The sequence below is a fragment of the Hemitrygon akajei genome, chromosome 11 (assembly GCF_048418815.1).
Source record: "Hemitrygon akajei chromosome 11, sHemAka1.3, whole genome shotgun sequence".
Classification (NCBI taxonomy): Eukaryota; Metazoa; Chordata; class Chondrichthyes; order Myliobatiformes; family Dasyatidae; genus Hemitrygon; species Hemitrygon akajei.
The window spans coordinates 21,168,733-21,183,014 of NC_133134.1; the positions used below are offsets into that span (position 1 = coordinate 21,168,733).

Here is a 14,282-nt window from a genome sequence, read left to right on the forward strand (position 1 = left end):
AGAGCACCCAGAGGAAACCCATGTGGTCACGGGAAGAACATAGAAACTCCTTACAGGCAGCGGCAGGAAATGAACCCAGGTCACCGTTGCTGTAATGCGTTACACTAACTGCTCCACTACTATGCCACCCTAGTATCTAGTATTAGATTAGTACTCCATGAATATAGTTTATCAAACAAAATAGAAAAGTTCTGAAGAATTAGTCATTAAAAGATACAATCTAATACTTCTGAAACATTATGAAATTTGTTTTTATTTTGTTTAAATCCTTAACAGGACAATAGAAATTTCAGCTGCTGTGGGAATAAAAGTTCAGGAAAAAAAATGCAAGGGACGTATTTAAATCCATTGGCCAGATTATGCAATACTTTTAAAATAAAATAACATGATGTTACATGGGCTATGAAAGTAAGTATAACAGTTATAACACTGAAAATACAAATTTACTGCACCAGCTACAAGTGTAACAGGCACTGCAAATTATTAAATCAGTTATTAAATGCATGTCTTATATTTAATATAACAGATTCATGATAAACCATACATCATTTACAGGAATGGCAGTAACAAAAATATGACTTAATTCAGTAAATTATATTAAGTTATTGATAACCCACTTACATTCCAGCCTTAGTATATACTGAAACGTGAATAAAGTAAATCCTTGTGTTACAATAAGCTTAGTAATATTCAACCCATATAATAGCTTGCTAAAAGCTGCAAGGAGTGTACGCATGACAACTTAGTTCAGTGTTGAGATGCAGCGGTGCAAAACGTTGAAACGTTATGGTTCCTTGCACAGGAGTCGGGTATCCAGCGCAGAATTCTTGCATTGTATTGCTGATGGTTAACTAATCCATATGGCGTTTAAAGCCTTTTTTTCCCCCCATGTGCGATTCAAGGTGACTCTCCTGAGGCTGAACGTCTCCAATTATCATTCTCCATCCTGTTGAACGGCACAGTGCAAGTAAAGAGACAGGGATATTGCGTTAGATTGCTTTACACTTCACTTCCAATCCTGAATTGATCTTCCTTTCCCTCAAAGAGCTTCTCAGGATCTTAGTTTGTAGTATTCAAGGACTAAAGAACTGGTTAATTTCTCCTTGTGCCTACTTTACTGACAGATTTGATTATTAAATCTTTGAGGTGTTGAATCAATAGTTAAATTAACAGGATAATAAGTGCAAATAGATTATTTGTTCAACAGATCTCCAGATATGTATTGAAACACCTCACCAGTAAAATAAAGCAGAATCAATATAATAACTATTTACCCTGCACTAAAATAAAAAAACACACTAAACTTACTGATTTGGGGAGGTCAGCCCTTCATTACCAAATTGAAAGTGCAAGGCAAAGTTTTTGTTCTCAGCAGTACTGAATGCACAAGTACAGTACCATTATTTTCCAGATAAGAATAAAGAAGCTGAAGGACATACTAGAATAGTTTCCCGAATGCCTGTTGGTTTCTCCGAGGCAATCATGGAGGCAGACTAGTTCATCCTTAAGCCAATTAGATACGATTGGAGCATCACTTTGTTATAGCACATTTAGTTCTACTACTTCAGTCATTATGGTAGACCCAATGTGCAAAGTTTACAGAAGTGGTTTAAAAATGGTCAGGTTGTGTTATTCTACTTCAGAGCAAATATGTGACTGCTCATCCATAGGTACTCTCTGAATTGCAAAATATTAAAGTAGTCTTCCTCTACTACTGCTTCAGCTATAAACATTTCAATTCCACAACAAAAATCTATACCTGTACCTTCTACCTACATTAGCCCTCTGGAGTTGACCATTGCATAACAGTGCTAGATCCTCAGCATTTGTATTACAGTTTCAAGTATTGATTTGCCCTTGGTCCAAGTTGATTTTTAGATGCCAGATAGAGTGGCGCTATATTCAAAAAAATGGCCTGAAACAAAATGATGTAAAATGTTCAGAGTACAAGCCAAAAGTTTCACAGTGAGGTAACAATGGGCTTGATCTGTCACCAACTTAGTAATCAGCAAAATGCATTTTTCTTTGTTTACAAGCTTAAGGTTTAACCTCTTCTCTCGTAATACATACACGTTCAACTTTGTGTAATCCTTATTTCTAAAATAACCATGCCTGACAAAAAGATCCCATTGACATAAGGCACTGGTGCCTGACATTTTCAAATTATTTTTTCATTATCCTCTGTGGAATAGCAGTAGATCTCTGCAGAGAGAATTCAAATAACAGATGGGAACCCAGAGGCATGCATGCACAATGGAGACAGAAAACAAAGACATAGCAAAATGCCAAACAGGAAAGACTGATGTATAAAAGATAGAAATAAGGGGGAGAAAGGCAGTAGCAAACGCGTAAGGTCTGCATGGAAGACAAGAATAACACTATTCAACCCAACAGTTTTAAAATAGCATTTACCACTTACAAAAAATACAGGAAACAAAAAAAGCCATTTATGATGTGTGTCGGGACTGGTTAGTGGGCCCCAAGGCATTATAGAGGCCGAATTGCTTTGTTGAGTTGCCCATTGCAAGGAGGGGGAGGGGGAGAGAAACTTAGTTTACTATGAGGATCAGGTGCATCTTATAATGCCTATTAGACTTAAATTTTAGTTCTTGCTATTTATATCTGGCACTGCTGTATTACTGAATTCCCTAATTATTGATTAAAGAAAGCAGATTGGGATACCCAAAGTAATTTGAAAATTTCTTCTGATTTATCAATGAAGACTAAGAATATTCCAAGGAGATAGGAAGCTAAAAGAGAAACAATTGCATCCAACTGGGCATCAAAAGTACTGTGAAGGAGTTTGTGAAAATAGGTATTCAACTTTTTATGCACAAATTGGCTGCTACAGCAGTTGTTCCCTGTATAAAACCTTTAAGAAAATTAATTCAACACCTGATTATTGTTTAGCACAAATGAACATGAAATACCACATTCTTAAAAAAGATGCAGATGTCTCCTTACTACAAGATGTCACATTATGATGTAGGTCAATAGTTATACTGCTTTCTTCAATTCTTGAATTGCTTGGCAGGACAGAAAGTTAAATGTGACTTGATATAAAGCCATAATAAGCCATGTGTTATTAGGTGTCCATTGAAGGCCCACACACACAATGTTCTAAGAACAGTTTCTCTCCCCTCTGCCATCGGATTTCAGAACAATCCATGGACACTACTTCACTATTTCTCTTTTGCACTATTAATTTATTTTGTAATCTAGTATGATTTTTTACTGTATTGCACTGTATTGTTGCCACAAAACAAATTTCACACACACTACATCAATGATAACAGATCTGATTTTGAAATAAATATTCTGAATTGAATTCAGAGGGCAATTTTTTTTTAGTCCATCCTTCCTATTTGCAGGCAGCATTAGTTGGTAATTAAAGAATTTGCAATATGCTAACATAAATAACTGCATACTTACTGTTGTGTGTGGTAATTTAATAGAATGTTTCTCTCTATAGAAAACAGCTCAATTGTACAGATGAATAATACATTTGATAAAGTGAAAAAAATAAGCAAAATAGCTGTGAATACTCAGGTCAGGCTGCATCTGTAGGAAGCGAAACAGAAAATGACCTGCTGAGTATTCCCAACATTTCCCATTTTTATTATCAGTTAAATAACTCATGAGCTTTCCACAATTTACCTGATTGTCACGCAACTACAAGAGTAATAAAAGTTTGCATGTTTTTGTTTACTGTTGTTGACAGTGGAATGGACTGCTGTATTTAGCTTTCATAACTTTAATGTAGGAAAATAAGCCTAGCCACTTCACAGGACAGAAACAAAGCTCAATCAAGGAAGTAGGTAGTTAAAAAAAGTTTAGAAGGGACGAAGTTTCAGAGAGAAAACTACAGCTTCAGCCTCGGCAACTGAAACACATTTGATGATAATGACAATTAAATTTTGGGTTAATCAAGAGACTAATTTGGGAAGTGCAGATGTCTTAAAGGGTTATTTCCACTCAGTGGGCACATTATTAGGTACAGGAGTGAAATCTGGTGTGGTCTTCTGCTGCTGTCACCCATCCACTTCACGATTTGACATGCTGTCTTTATAAATGTTATTCTGCACACCTCTGTTGTAACACAGTTATTTGTTACTATCACCATTCCCCTCTGACCTCTGTCATTGACAAGCCATCTTCACCCACAGAACTGCAGCTCACTGGATTTTTTTTTGCTCTGTAAACTCTACAGGCTGTTGTGTGTGAAGATCCTAGAGGATCAGCAGTTCCTGAGATACTCAAACCACCCACCTGGCATCAACTATCATTCCACAGTCTAAGTCACTTAGATCACATTTCTTCCCCATTCTGACGTCTGGTCTGAACAACAACTGAACCTCTTCTTCTAACAACTTTTAATGACAGTTGGCAGTCCAACTTAAAGGTGCATTATCACCACCAACTGAACCGGAGTGTGGTGTAGAGAGTTGGAAATAAAACCCCTACTAGTTCCTTATCAAACGAAAACCCAGTTACCCCAAAAAGCCCTATAGATTGTAAGTAGTGAAAGACAATACTGTGGATTAAAGTCACTCACAAAGTTTTTGTAAGATAAAAACTATCAACCTCCAAATAGTAGTGAAACAAACCTGCATTTGATTTCTTTCTGCTTTATGTGCTTCACACTGTAATAGAACGGGTTCAACTGTTTCATAATGACAAAACCCACACAACCCTACAAGATACAATGAGTAATTAAGCATAGTATGCCCAATTCTGTAGAGTCAATACAATTCTTTCCTTTCGTTTTCCCCCATCTCCCATCAACCCAACAGTTTTATGTATTCTGTAAAGGTGTCTCCCCTTAAGCCCATTATCCCACAGGTTTTGCCATAATCCCCTAATTCTTAACCCTACTAAACCTTTAGCTTCTGATCTGCCAAGTGGAAGGTCTAAATCCACAGCTGAACTTTTAACAGCTTTTTTGGCCAAACAATCAACCCACTCATTTCCCTCTATATGCAAGAACCCATAATAAGAAGACATGTAGGCCAACACTTTGAATATGAAATAAGTTAGAACTTCCAACAGTAAATGCGATCTAGCAGTAAATGGATTAACATCTTGGTTAGAAACGGGGAGGCAACAACTACAATTCGGAGGGTCAGGGACCGTGATGGATGGAGAGACATGATCGCCCACGCCGAACAGCAAGGTACCTGAACAACAACAACTGAAGTTCTTGGCCATGCCTGAATGCTATTGTGCACTGCATTGCTGCCACGATTGGCCAATTAGATGTTTTCATTAAAAAGCAGGTGTACCTAATAAAGTGGCCACTGAGCATAGGATGAATGAGACCAAGGGGGCTGCAATTTAAAGTAGGATGTAAGATATCATTATTCAATGTATTGCTTTTATTTTCAGTGAGACAATTGAAACTTCCTTTTAATTATTAAAAATACGATAATTCAGCCCCATTAAACTCTTAAGCCACTCAATACAGTTCAGCAATAACATTTTTTTTAATCCTGATTAACTGCAATTCATTTTAAAAATAAATTCATACGTAGATTGGATTGATCTTTAAAAATAGCAACCCTCGGATATTAAGTTTTACTTTGATAATTCTACCATCCAAAACCAGTTATCCTATCTCAGCTAAGCGCGTTTCTTGGCTACCAACACCAGGTCTGCTTTTCAGAACGTGGATAGGCTGTTACAATGCAGTTGTTTAGTCCCACCCACTTGCAGCCTGACTCCATTTCCCAGGGAAAACAGACTCACCATTACATTTATCACTAACGACTTGGAAGAAATCAAGATACATTGAGATAGGCAGGTGCAAGGCTCAATTAAAATACCTCTCGTTTACTCAACAAGGGCTAAAATACATTTCAATTATTTTATCTGGGCTTCTTTCAAGATAATCTCATTGCCTTCTTGCAGAATGATTAACTTCTATAAAGCACAATATTTTCTTTTAGATTAAATTGAAAAGATTCTAAGTTACTATACACTTTACAAATATTTAAAGCACGTACGATTATCCCATCAGATTTATGCAAAACCTTGTTAAAATAATGGTTACATATTAGTAACCGCAAACAAACATGTTTCAAAAATGTAATCCTGTTATATAAAGAACATGCTTAATGTACATTTTTTTAAAAACTGCAAAGATCTCAAATTTCAACAATGTGCGATGCAGTGTATTGCGATTCCCTGGAGTTCGTGGGTCAATAGATAGTTTGAGCAAATACCTACTGTTTAATTAATCCTGGAGACGCAGTTCTGCTTTGCAATGAAGACCATTATTACAAACAGATAAATGCTCTGAAATATATCGCAATCCATATCATTATTTGCAATCTTGGCACAATTATGAAAGGGCAACAGGCCCACAATAGCCACACAAACGGCTGGCAGACAATTATCCTGTACTTCAGCGACCAAGTGCCTTGCTGACAAACCGAGGTTTGTCGTTCGCATCTGATACACAGTAGCTGCCCACTTCTGTGCTAAGCAAAAAATATTGGTATCATTAAGTGAGTATGTGAGGAGGAGTTTATTATTGCTTTTAGTCGAAGTAGCCATCGAAGACATCCACTTCGCCGTCTGTGTCATAGGCAACCGATGCCGGATCCGACAAGACCCCGAGGTCAACTAGAGCCTGGTCGAAGTCGTCGGGAAGGAAGACAATTCCCACATTGAAGAGGACGTACTCCATCAGGAAGGCATAGTAGAGGATGAGCACATTCACAAAAAACAACCCCACGTAAAACATACAGGGCAACTCATCAAGGAGCGACTCCAGCGAATCGAGATCAGCGTAAACAGAGGCGGTCATAGGCTTCAGGGTGGCGAATTAACACCGCAGCAGGCACGCTGAGGGGTAGGGGGGGGGAAAGGCCCTCACTTTCCGATGCCCTTCGGTCCACCGCTCTTTTACTGAGATATCCACGGCGTCAGGCCGGGCTTCTCTCCGCCCCTCCCCCCGCGCTCTCAGGTTTCCGCCTCCCTTTCACTTTTCATTGGCTTCCTCCCTCCTCCTCCTCCGCTCGCCGCCGCCGAGCTGTTTGATCACCACACACAACTCCGCCCCCTTGCGCGCCATGCCCGAGTCTGAATGGCTAATATCAACGTCAATCGCATGACGACGCCGCAGCTGTTCGTCCCGCTTTCTCCCCCCCACCGCGTCGTACCGCTGACTGGCTTGCCATGACGTCGATCAAGTGACACAATCGCGATTATCCCGCCCTACCCGACGCGCCACCCTCCCCTCAAGCTGCCGCCCCTCCCCCTTTGACGAGCAAGATAGGTTTTTTTGCAGGGCCGTCGCGTGCACTACACGTCATCGCCATCAACACCAGCATCGCCGTTTAATTTAAACGTACAGTTCAGCAACTTCATTACTTTCGGAACATTTTAGCTCTCCTGATAACGTTCTTTCCGTGCACGTCAAATAATGGTAAACACGAGACAGTTTTGAAGCAAGGCTGGGCGCTGAAAAGTGATCGCAAAGAATTCTGGGATTTGTAGTTTGCGTTAGGCGCCCGTGTGTGGCTTCATGTTAGTGTAACCAGGCGAAAGAACTTGGTCTCCCAGCAGCCAGCGCTCACCAAGCATTGCTGCGGCTATCGCCGAGTCAACCAGTATGTTGGTGAAAGGCTTGAATGTCACGGGCACATTTTAATATATCGCAATAGAATGCGCGGAAGAAGTGTCTAGAAGTGATGTTTGGCCGTTCGAGGAGTTGGGTCGGCGGGAGCTCCGGGAAGTCCCCCAAAAACATTCATTCCTTAGAGCATCTGAAGTAAGTGTCTCTGTGAGCATTGTAGCCCGAGAAATGCCGGAGTTACTCGCAGCGTCGTGCAGTATTTCCTGGATGAATCAGGCCTTAAGGTCCAGGCCCTTTTCAATTACTATTTTAGCAATGAGCCCAACATGTTTTCAAAGAGTGTTATAAATTCCTTTCCTCGGAGCATTTGTAATTACGTTAAGTTAACATCTATTTAGTTGAATTGTTGCAAAAAAAAAGTTTTACGGCTGTAAAAACGACCCAGATGTTTTATTTTATTGGAAAATTTTGCCAGTCCTTCAACGAATGTCTTGTCTTTTGCTGTCGATCGCTGAATTAAAGGAAACACGCTGTCCTGTAACGTCGATTTAAACCTTTTGTCTTCACAAATGCTTGACCCCCCCCCCCCCGGGTTCTTTCAGTTTTTTGTTTAGTTTATGATCTCAGTGTTTTAGAGAATGGACCTTTATGATCACCAAAGATGATTTTGTTTAGTGTTTTGGCCGAAAGAACATACTTGTCAGTTAATGACATTTCATGCAATGTACACTGTCGTTCATAACTGGTAAACAAATTCCTTAATATCCCATGACACGTCCTTCACTGCATCTTGCTTTCAATTTAGACTTGAGAATGACAAACTGTTGTTGTTACTATTAGTTAAAGCCATAATAAATAAGAGTAGATCATTTAGCTCTTTGAACCTTCTCTGCCATTGATAACCTTTTTTGTTGTATGCTTAAGTTTTGCTTAGCTGGAGTAAGCAGAATTTATATTTATTTAGTTCTTATTTTCTTCGTCAGACATATCAGTTTATTTCCTGAAATTATTTCTGCTGGATATGTAATTACTGAGGAATTGAACAAGGAGTTTAGGTACAAAGGATTAAGTTGATTAAGTATGTTATGATTTAGGAGGTGAAAATTAAGTATTTATGGAAGCAAAGGGTAGAAGGAAGAATGACAATATTTTGGTAATAACCAGTGAATTTTTTTGGGTGTAGGAACAGAATTATGTCATTTGTCCCATCGAGTCTGCTCTGCTGTTTGATCATGGCGGATTTATTTTCTCTCTCAGCCCCATTCTCTTCTCCCTGTAACGTTTAATACCCTGACTAATTAAGAACCTGTCAATCCCCACTTTAAATATACACAATGACTTGGGTCTCAGAGCTGATTATGGCAGATTCACCACCTTCTGGCTGGAGAAATACTTTCTCATTTCTGTTCTAAAGTAATGTATTCAGAGGCTATGCCCTCTGGCCCTAGATTTGTCCCACTGTATTGGAAACATCCTCTCCAGGCCTTTCAAAATCTAGGCAGTATCAATGAGTTCCCCTTCATTCTTTTAATCTCCAGTGAGGACAGGGCCAAAGCTATCAGACTCTCCTCAGATTTTAACCCTTTAGTTCCTGGGATCATTCTCGTAAGCCTCCACAGGCCCCTCTCCAATGTCAATACATTTTGGATAAGGGGCCCAAACGACTCTCGATACTCCAAATAGGCCTGACTAATGCATGACAAAGCCTCAGCATTGCATTCTTGCTTTTATATTCTAGTCCTCTGGAAATGAATGCTGACATTGCATTTGAATTGACTTTATTTCTTACATCCTTCACATACATGAGGAGTAAAAATCTTTACATTATGTCTCCGTCTGAACGTGCAATTTATAGTAATTTGTAATAAATAGTATGTACAGCAGGACAGTCAATATAGCATAGAAAATACAATTGTATCAGCGTGAACGGATCTGTCTGATGGCATAGTGGAAGAAGCAGTCCCAGAGCCTGTTGGTCTTGAAGATTATGGTGCGGTGCTGTTTTTCGGATGGTAGTAGCTGGACCAATTTGTGGTTGGGGTAACTTGGGTCCCCAATGATCCTTCGGACCCTTTTTACGGACCTGTTTCTTTAACTGTCCTGAATAGTGGGAACTTCACATCTACGGATGAGTTGGGTTGTCTGCACCACTCTCTGCAGAGTCCTGCGATTGAGGGAAGTACAGTTCCCATACCAGGCAGTGATGCAGCCAGACAGGATGCTCTCAATTGTGCTCCTGTACAAAGTCCTTAGGATTTGGGGACTCATATCAAACTGCTTCAACTGTCTGAGGTGAAACAGGTGCTGTTGTGCTTTTTTTCACCACATAGCTGGTGTGTACAGACCACGTGAGATTCTTGGTGATGTGTATGCTGAGGAACTTAAAGTTGTTCATCCTCTCAACCCCAGATCAGTTGATGTCAGTAGGGATTAGCCTGTCTCCATTCTTTCTGTAGGCCACAGCCAGCTCCTTTGTTTTTGTGACATTGAGGGAGAGGTTGTTTTCTTGACACCACTGTGTCAGGGTGATGACTTCTTCTCTGTAGGCTGCCTCATTATTATTTGAGATTAGGCCAATCAATGTAGTATCATCAGCAAATTTAATTAGCAGATTGGAGCTGTGGGTGGCGACACAGTAATAAGTATATAGAAGCTATATCCATGCCTTCTTTATTACTGACTCAATGTGCAAGTTAACCTTAAGGGAATCCTAGGATTTATATTTTGATTTATAATTTCTATTTTTACCTTCAGTGTTTTGTGATTTTGCTTAATATTGTGACTGTGTATTTTCTTGTGGAAGATCTCTGTAAGAGAGTATACTGTAGTTTAGTAGCCTGTGGCCTGTATCCTGACATTGCTCTTGAAACATTTTTACCTCAATGTAGATTATTGATGAACTAAACAGACTGATGCAAAGCACAGCTGCTTTAGTGTCCTTTGACATGAATGCTTTGAGAGGTTGGTCATGACTAGACTGAACTCCTGCCTCAGCAAGGAACTAGACCCATTGCAATTTGCCTATCATCACAATAGGTCAACGGCAGATGCAATCTCAATGGCTCTCCACACGGCTTTGGATCACCTGGACAACACAAATACCTATGCTAGGATACTGTTCATTGACTATAGATCAACATTTAATACCATCATTCCCACAATCCTGGTTGAAAAGTTGCAGAACCTGGCCTTCTGTACCTCCCTCTGCAATTGGATCCAGGACTTCCTAACCGGAAGACCACAATCTGTGCAGATTGGTGAAAACATATCCTTCTTGCTGACAATCAACACTGGCGCACCTCGGGTGTGTGCTTAGCCCACTGCTCTATTCTCTATATACACATGACTCTGTGGCTAGGCATAGCTCAAATACCATCTACAAATTTGCTGACAATACAACCATTGTTGATAGAATCTCAACTGGTGACGAGAGGGCGTACAGGAGTGAGATATACCAACTAGTGGAGTGGTGCTGCAGCAATAACCTGGCACTCAACATCAGTAAGATGAAAGAGCTGATTGTGGACTTCAGGAAGGGTAAGACGAAGGAGCATACAGTATCCCAATCCTCACAGAGGGATCAGAAATGGAGAGAGTGATCAGTTTCAAGTTTCTGGATTTCAAGATCTCTGAGGATCTAACCTGGTCCCAACATATTGATGTAGTTATAAAGAAGGCAAGACAGTGGCTATACTTTAATAGGAGTTTGAAGAGATTTGGCATGCCAACAAATACACTCAACAACTTTTGTAGATATACCATGGAGAGCATTCTGACAGGCTGCATCACTGTCTGATATGGGGGGGGGGGGGGGGGGGGGTTGCTACTGCACAGGACCAAAAGAAGCTGCAGAGGGTTGTAAATCTAGTTAGTTCCATCTTGGGTTCTAGCCTACAAAGTACCCAGGACATCTTCAGGGAGCAGTGTCTCAGAAAGGCAGCGTTCACTATTAAGGACCTCCAGCACCCAGGGCATGCACTTTTCTCACTGTTACCATCAGGCAGGAGATACAGATGCCTGAAGGCACACACTCAATGATTCAGGAACAGCTTCTTCCTCTCTGCCATCCAATTCCTAAATGGACACTGAAACCTTGGACACTACCTCACTTTTTTAAAATATACAATATTTCTGTTTTTTTTAAAATCTATTCAATATTCATATACCGTAATTGTTTTACCTATTTATTGTTACTATTTTTTATATTTTTTTCTCTTCTATATGTATTGCATTGAACTGTTGCTGCTAAGTTTACAAATTTCATATTACGTGCTGGTATTCCATTATTATCCCTGGACATTATATCTCTGAGTCTATATAAAGGAATTTATGCACGTTCCTGATTTCCATTTTGGCAGTTGTACATTTTATTCTTTGTCCTTTCTAATCTATAGATTCTGTTTGGATATGGGATAATGGAATTTTAGAATTGGTACTTAATGTGTTATTGTAGACATGCTTCCTACAATTTCAATCCAGTCTGATTGGTAGTATTCCACAGAGATCACCGGCTTGTTGGCTGCTCAAAATGTTCTTTGTTGTGGCGATAGAAATAAAGTTAAAAGTACAAATATGTCACTATATGCAACCCTGAAATTCATTTTATTGTGGGCATACTCAATAACCATAATAGAATCAATGAAGGATCACACCAATAGGACAGACAGTCAGGGCAACAAACGGTGCAAATACAAAAAGAAGGAAAACAAGCACCAAGTATTGAGAACATGAGATGAAGAGTCCTTGGAAGTGAGTCTATAGGTTCACAGGTCCACAGGTGAAAAGAGAGCAAGTTTACATTAGAGTTCTGACACAAAAGAAGAAGGTCTTGGCCTGAAATGTCAACTGTTGCTCTTGTCCATTGAAGCTACTTGACCTGCTGAGTTCCTGCAGCATTTTGTGTGTTACCTAGGGTTCTGACACTGTTGGCTTTAAATTAACCTCAGGCGAAAGATTAAGCATCTGTATGTTTTTAGGTAAAAACAAATAGGCAATTTCACAACTGTCTCAATGAGTAAACTAACCAAACATATAACAGACCTGAAAACATTGCACTAAGATAATAAAAATAACTGAAAATTTGACTTAGTACTGAACTAATAAATTCAGAAGTGTTACAGAATCATGCATATTTTATGATGAGAGTATAAATAGGTTTTGCATTCTGGTTTAACTTCTCGATGAATAACTAATAGCAACCAGTTAAAAGTGTAATATGTGTTTTTTTGTGAGAGAGAGAAAGCAAATTGTTTGTATTGGATGTAGGGAATACAGAATTTTATGATTTAGGTCAAAGCAGGTGCAAATGTTAAACAATGCTCAAAATGGGAACAGAAATTGAAGAAGTGGCCGACCTTTATTTGTAGGGCTTTATTTTATCTTTGCCAGAATTTCTTTAGATTTTAAGTACTGCAACATTTAAACAGTGAGTTGTTGGTCTCCCCTTTCGCTGTGGAAGTAGTGATATCTCTCTCTCTCTCTTTTTCTGTCTCTTTTTTTTTCTCTCCCCCTCCCCTTCTGGGTTGTGGATTGTAGTTTCTGATGGAGTATAGATCATGGTCTTTGGGGGCTTTGTTATTGTGTCTTGGAGGAGAGGGGGCTCTGGCGTTCTAATCTTTTTCCGTCATTTATTCTTTGGGTTCTCTTCTGTTTCATGGATGTTGCGAAGAGTAAGAATTTCAAGTTGTATACATTCTCTAATATTAAATGGAACCATTGAACTTAAATATTAGGCAATCACTTGCAGTTGTATTATAAAATAAAATCTAATTTGTTAAAGCGAGCTACACAGTTAATATAAAGTAGTTGTGAAAATACAAAGTGATACACTGTACATTCAGATACATTTCAGAGGTTGGTTATTTCTTATGATCTTATTGAAAATCCTATGAAAATGTATAGTTGGCCAGGATAAGAATGGTAATTTCTGGTATTTGTTGTGAAAGGATATTATTGTATAATACTGCAAGCATGTTATTATATTACAGCAATGCTCAAAGCAGAGCACCTATTGAAGCAAACTATTGTGTAAGTAACATTGTTTTTAAAAAGATTCAAGATTCAATAGTGTTTTGAAAGATACTGAATCAAACATGTTCGAACTACTTTTAATCTGTTGCTATAGAAAAATGGGCAGGATGTAAATATATTTAATATTAGCAATGTTTTCTTCTCCCATCACCACACTGTAAATAAATGAAGGTATTTAAATCTTGTACCATCCTTTTTCTCCATGCTGAGCTCATTCCTGCCTGAGAAGCGACTTGGCTCTGATCCAGTTTTCCTACCAGAGCAACGGGTCCATAGCAGATGCCATCTCATTGGCTCTTCGCTCAACCCTGAAACATCTGGACAGCAAAGATGCATACATCAAGATGCTCTTTATCAACTACAGCTCAGCATTAAATTCCATCACCCCCTAAAAACTAATCGAGAGAGCTTCAAGACCTTGGCCTGAGTACCTCCTTGTGGAACTGGATCCTTGATTTCCTCACTTGCAGACCCCAGTCAGTTTGGATTGTCAAAACATCTCCTCCACAATCTCAATCAGTACAGATACACCGCAAGGCTGTGTGTGTTATCTCTTGCTCTTCTTGCTTTACACTTACAACTGCGTGGCTAAGCACAACTCCAATGCCATATTTAAGTTTGCTGATGACCACTGTTGTTGGGCGAATCATGGGTGGTGATTAATCAGCATATA

At 39.3% G+C, this 14,282-nt stretch overlaps 2 protein-coding genes across 7 annotated transcripts in view; one reads left to right on the top strand and one right to left on the bottom strand.

The window, feature by feature from the left end:
• Positions 1 to 227: 227 nt before the first annotated feature.
• Positions 228 to 7,023, bottom strand: dexi (Dexi homolog (mouse)). The gene is made up of 2 exons (XM_073060353.1): positions 6,226 to 7,023; positions 228 to 946 (listed from the first exon to the last, which is right to left on the bottom strand). Exon 1 carries the CDS (start codon positions 6,806 to 6,808, stop codon positions 6,539 to 6,541), a length of 270 nt encoding a protein of 89 aa, XP_072916454.1. The 5' UTR covers positions 6,809 to 7,023; the 3' UTR covers positions 228 to 946; positions 6,226 to 6,538.
• Positions 7,024 to 7,317: 294 nt separating this feature from the next.
• clec16a (C-type lectin domain containing 16A) overlaps positions 7,318 to 14,282 on the top strand; it is a 230,884-nt gene continuing 223,919 nt past the window's right edge. For 3 of the 6 annotated variants that reach the window (XM_073060356.1, XM_073060355.1, XM_073060357.1), the window contains exon 1: positions 7,321 to 7,774. In XM_073060356.1, coding sequence (XP_072916457.1) covers positions 7,695 to 7,774 — 80 coding nt within the window. In that variant the 5' untranslated portion in view covers positions 7,321 to 7,694. Of the gene's footprint in view, positions 7,775 to 14,282 lie in introns of all 6 variants that reach the window. The other 3 variants (XM_073060358.1, XM_073060359.1, XM_073060354.1) reach the window with 2 other exon arrangements.

Bases quoted from the DNA above. Each gene is read 5' to 3' on its own strand.
- dexi (XM_073060353.1), bottom strand. From the start codon at position 6,808: ATGACCGCCTCTGTTTACGCTGATCTCGATTCGCTGGAGTCGCTCCTT.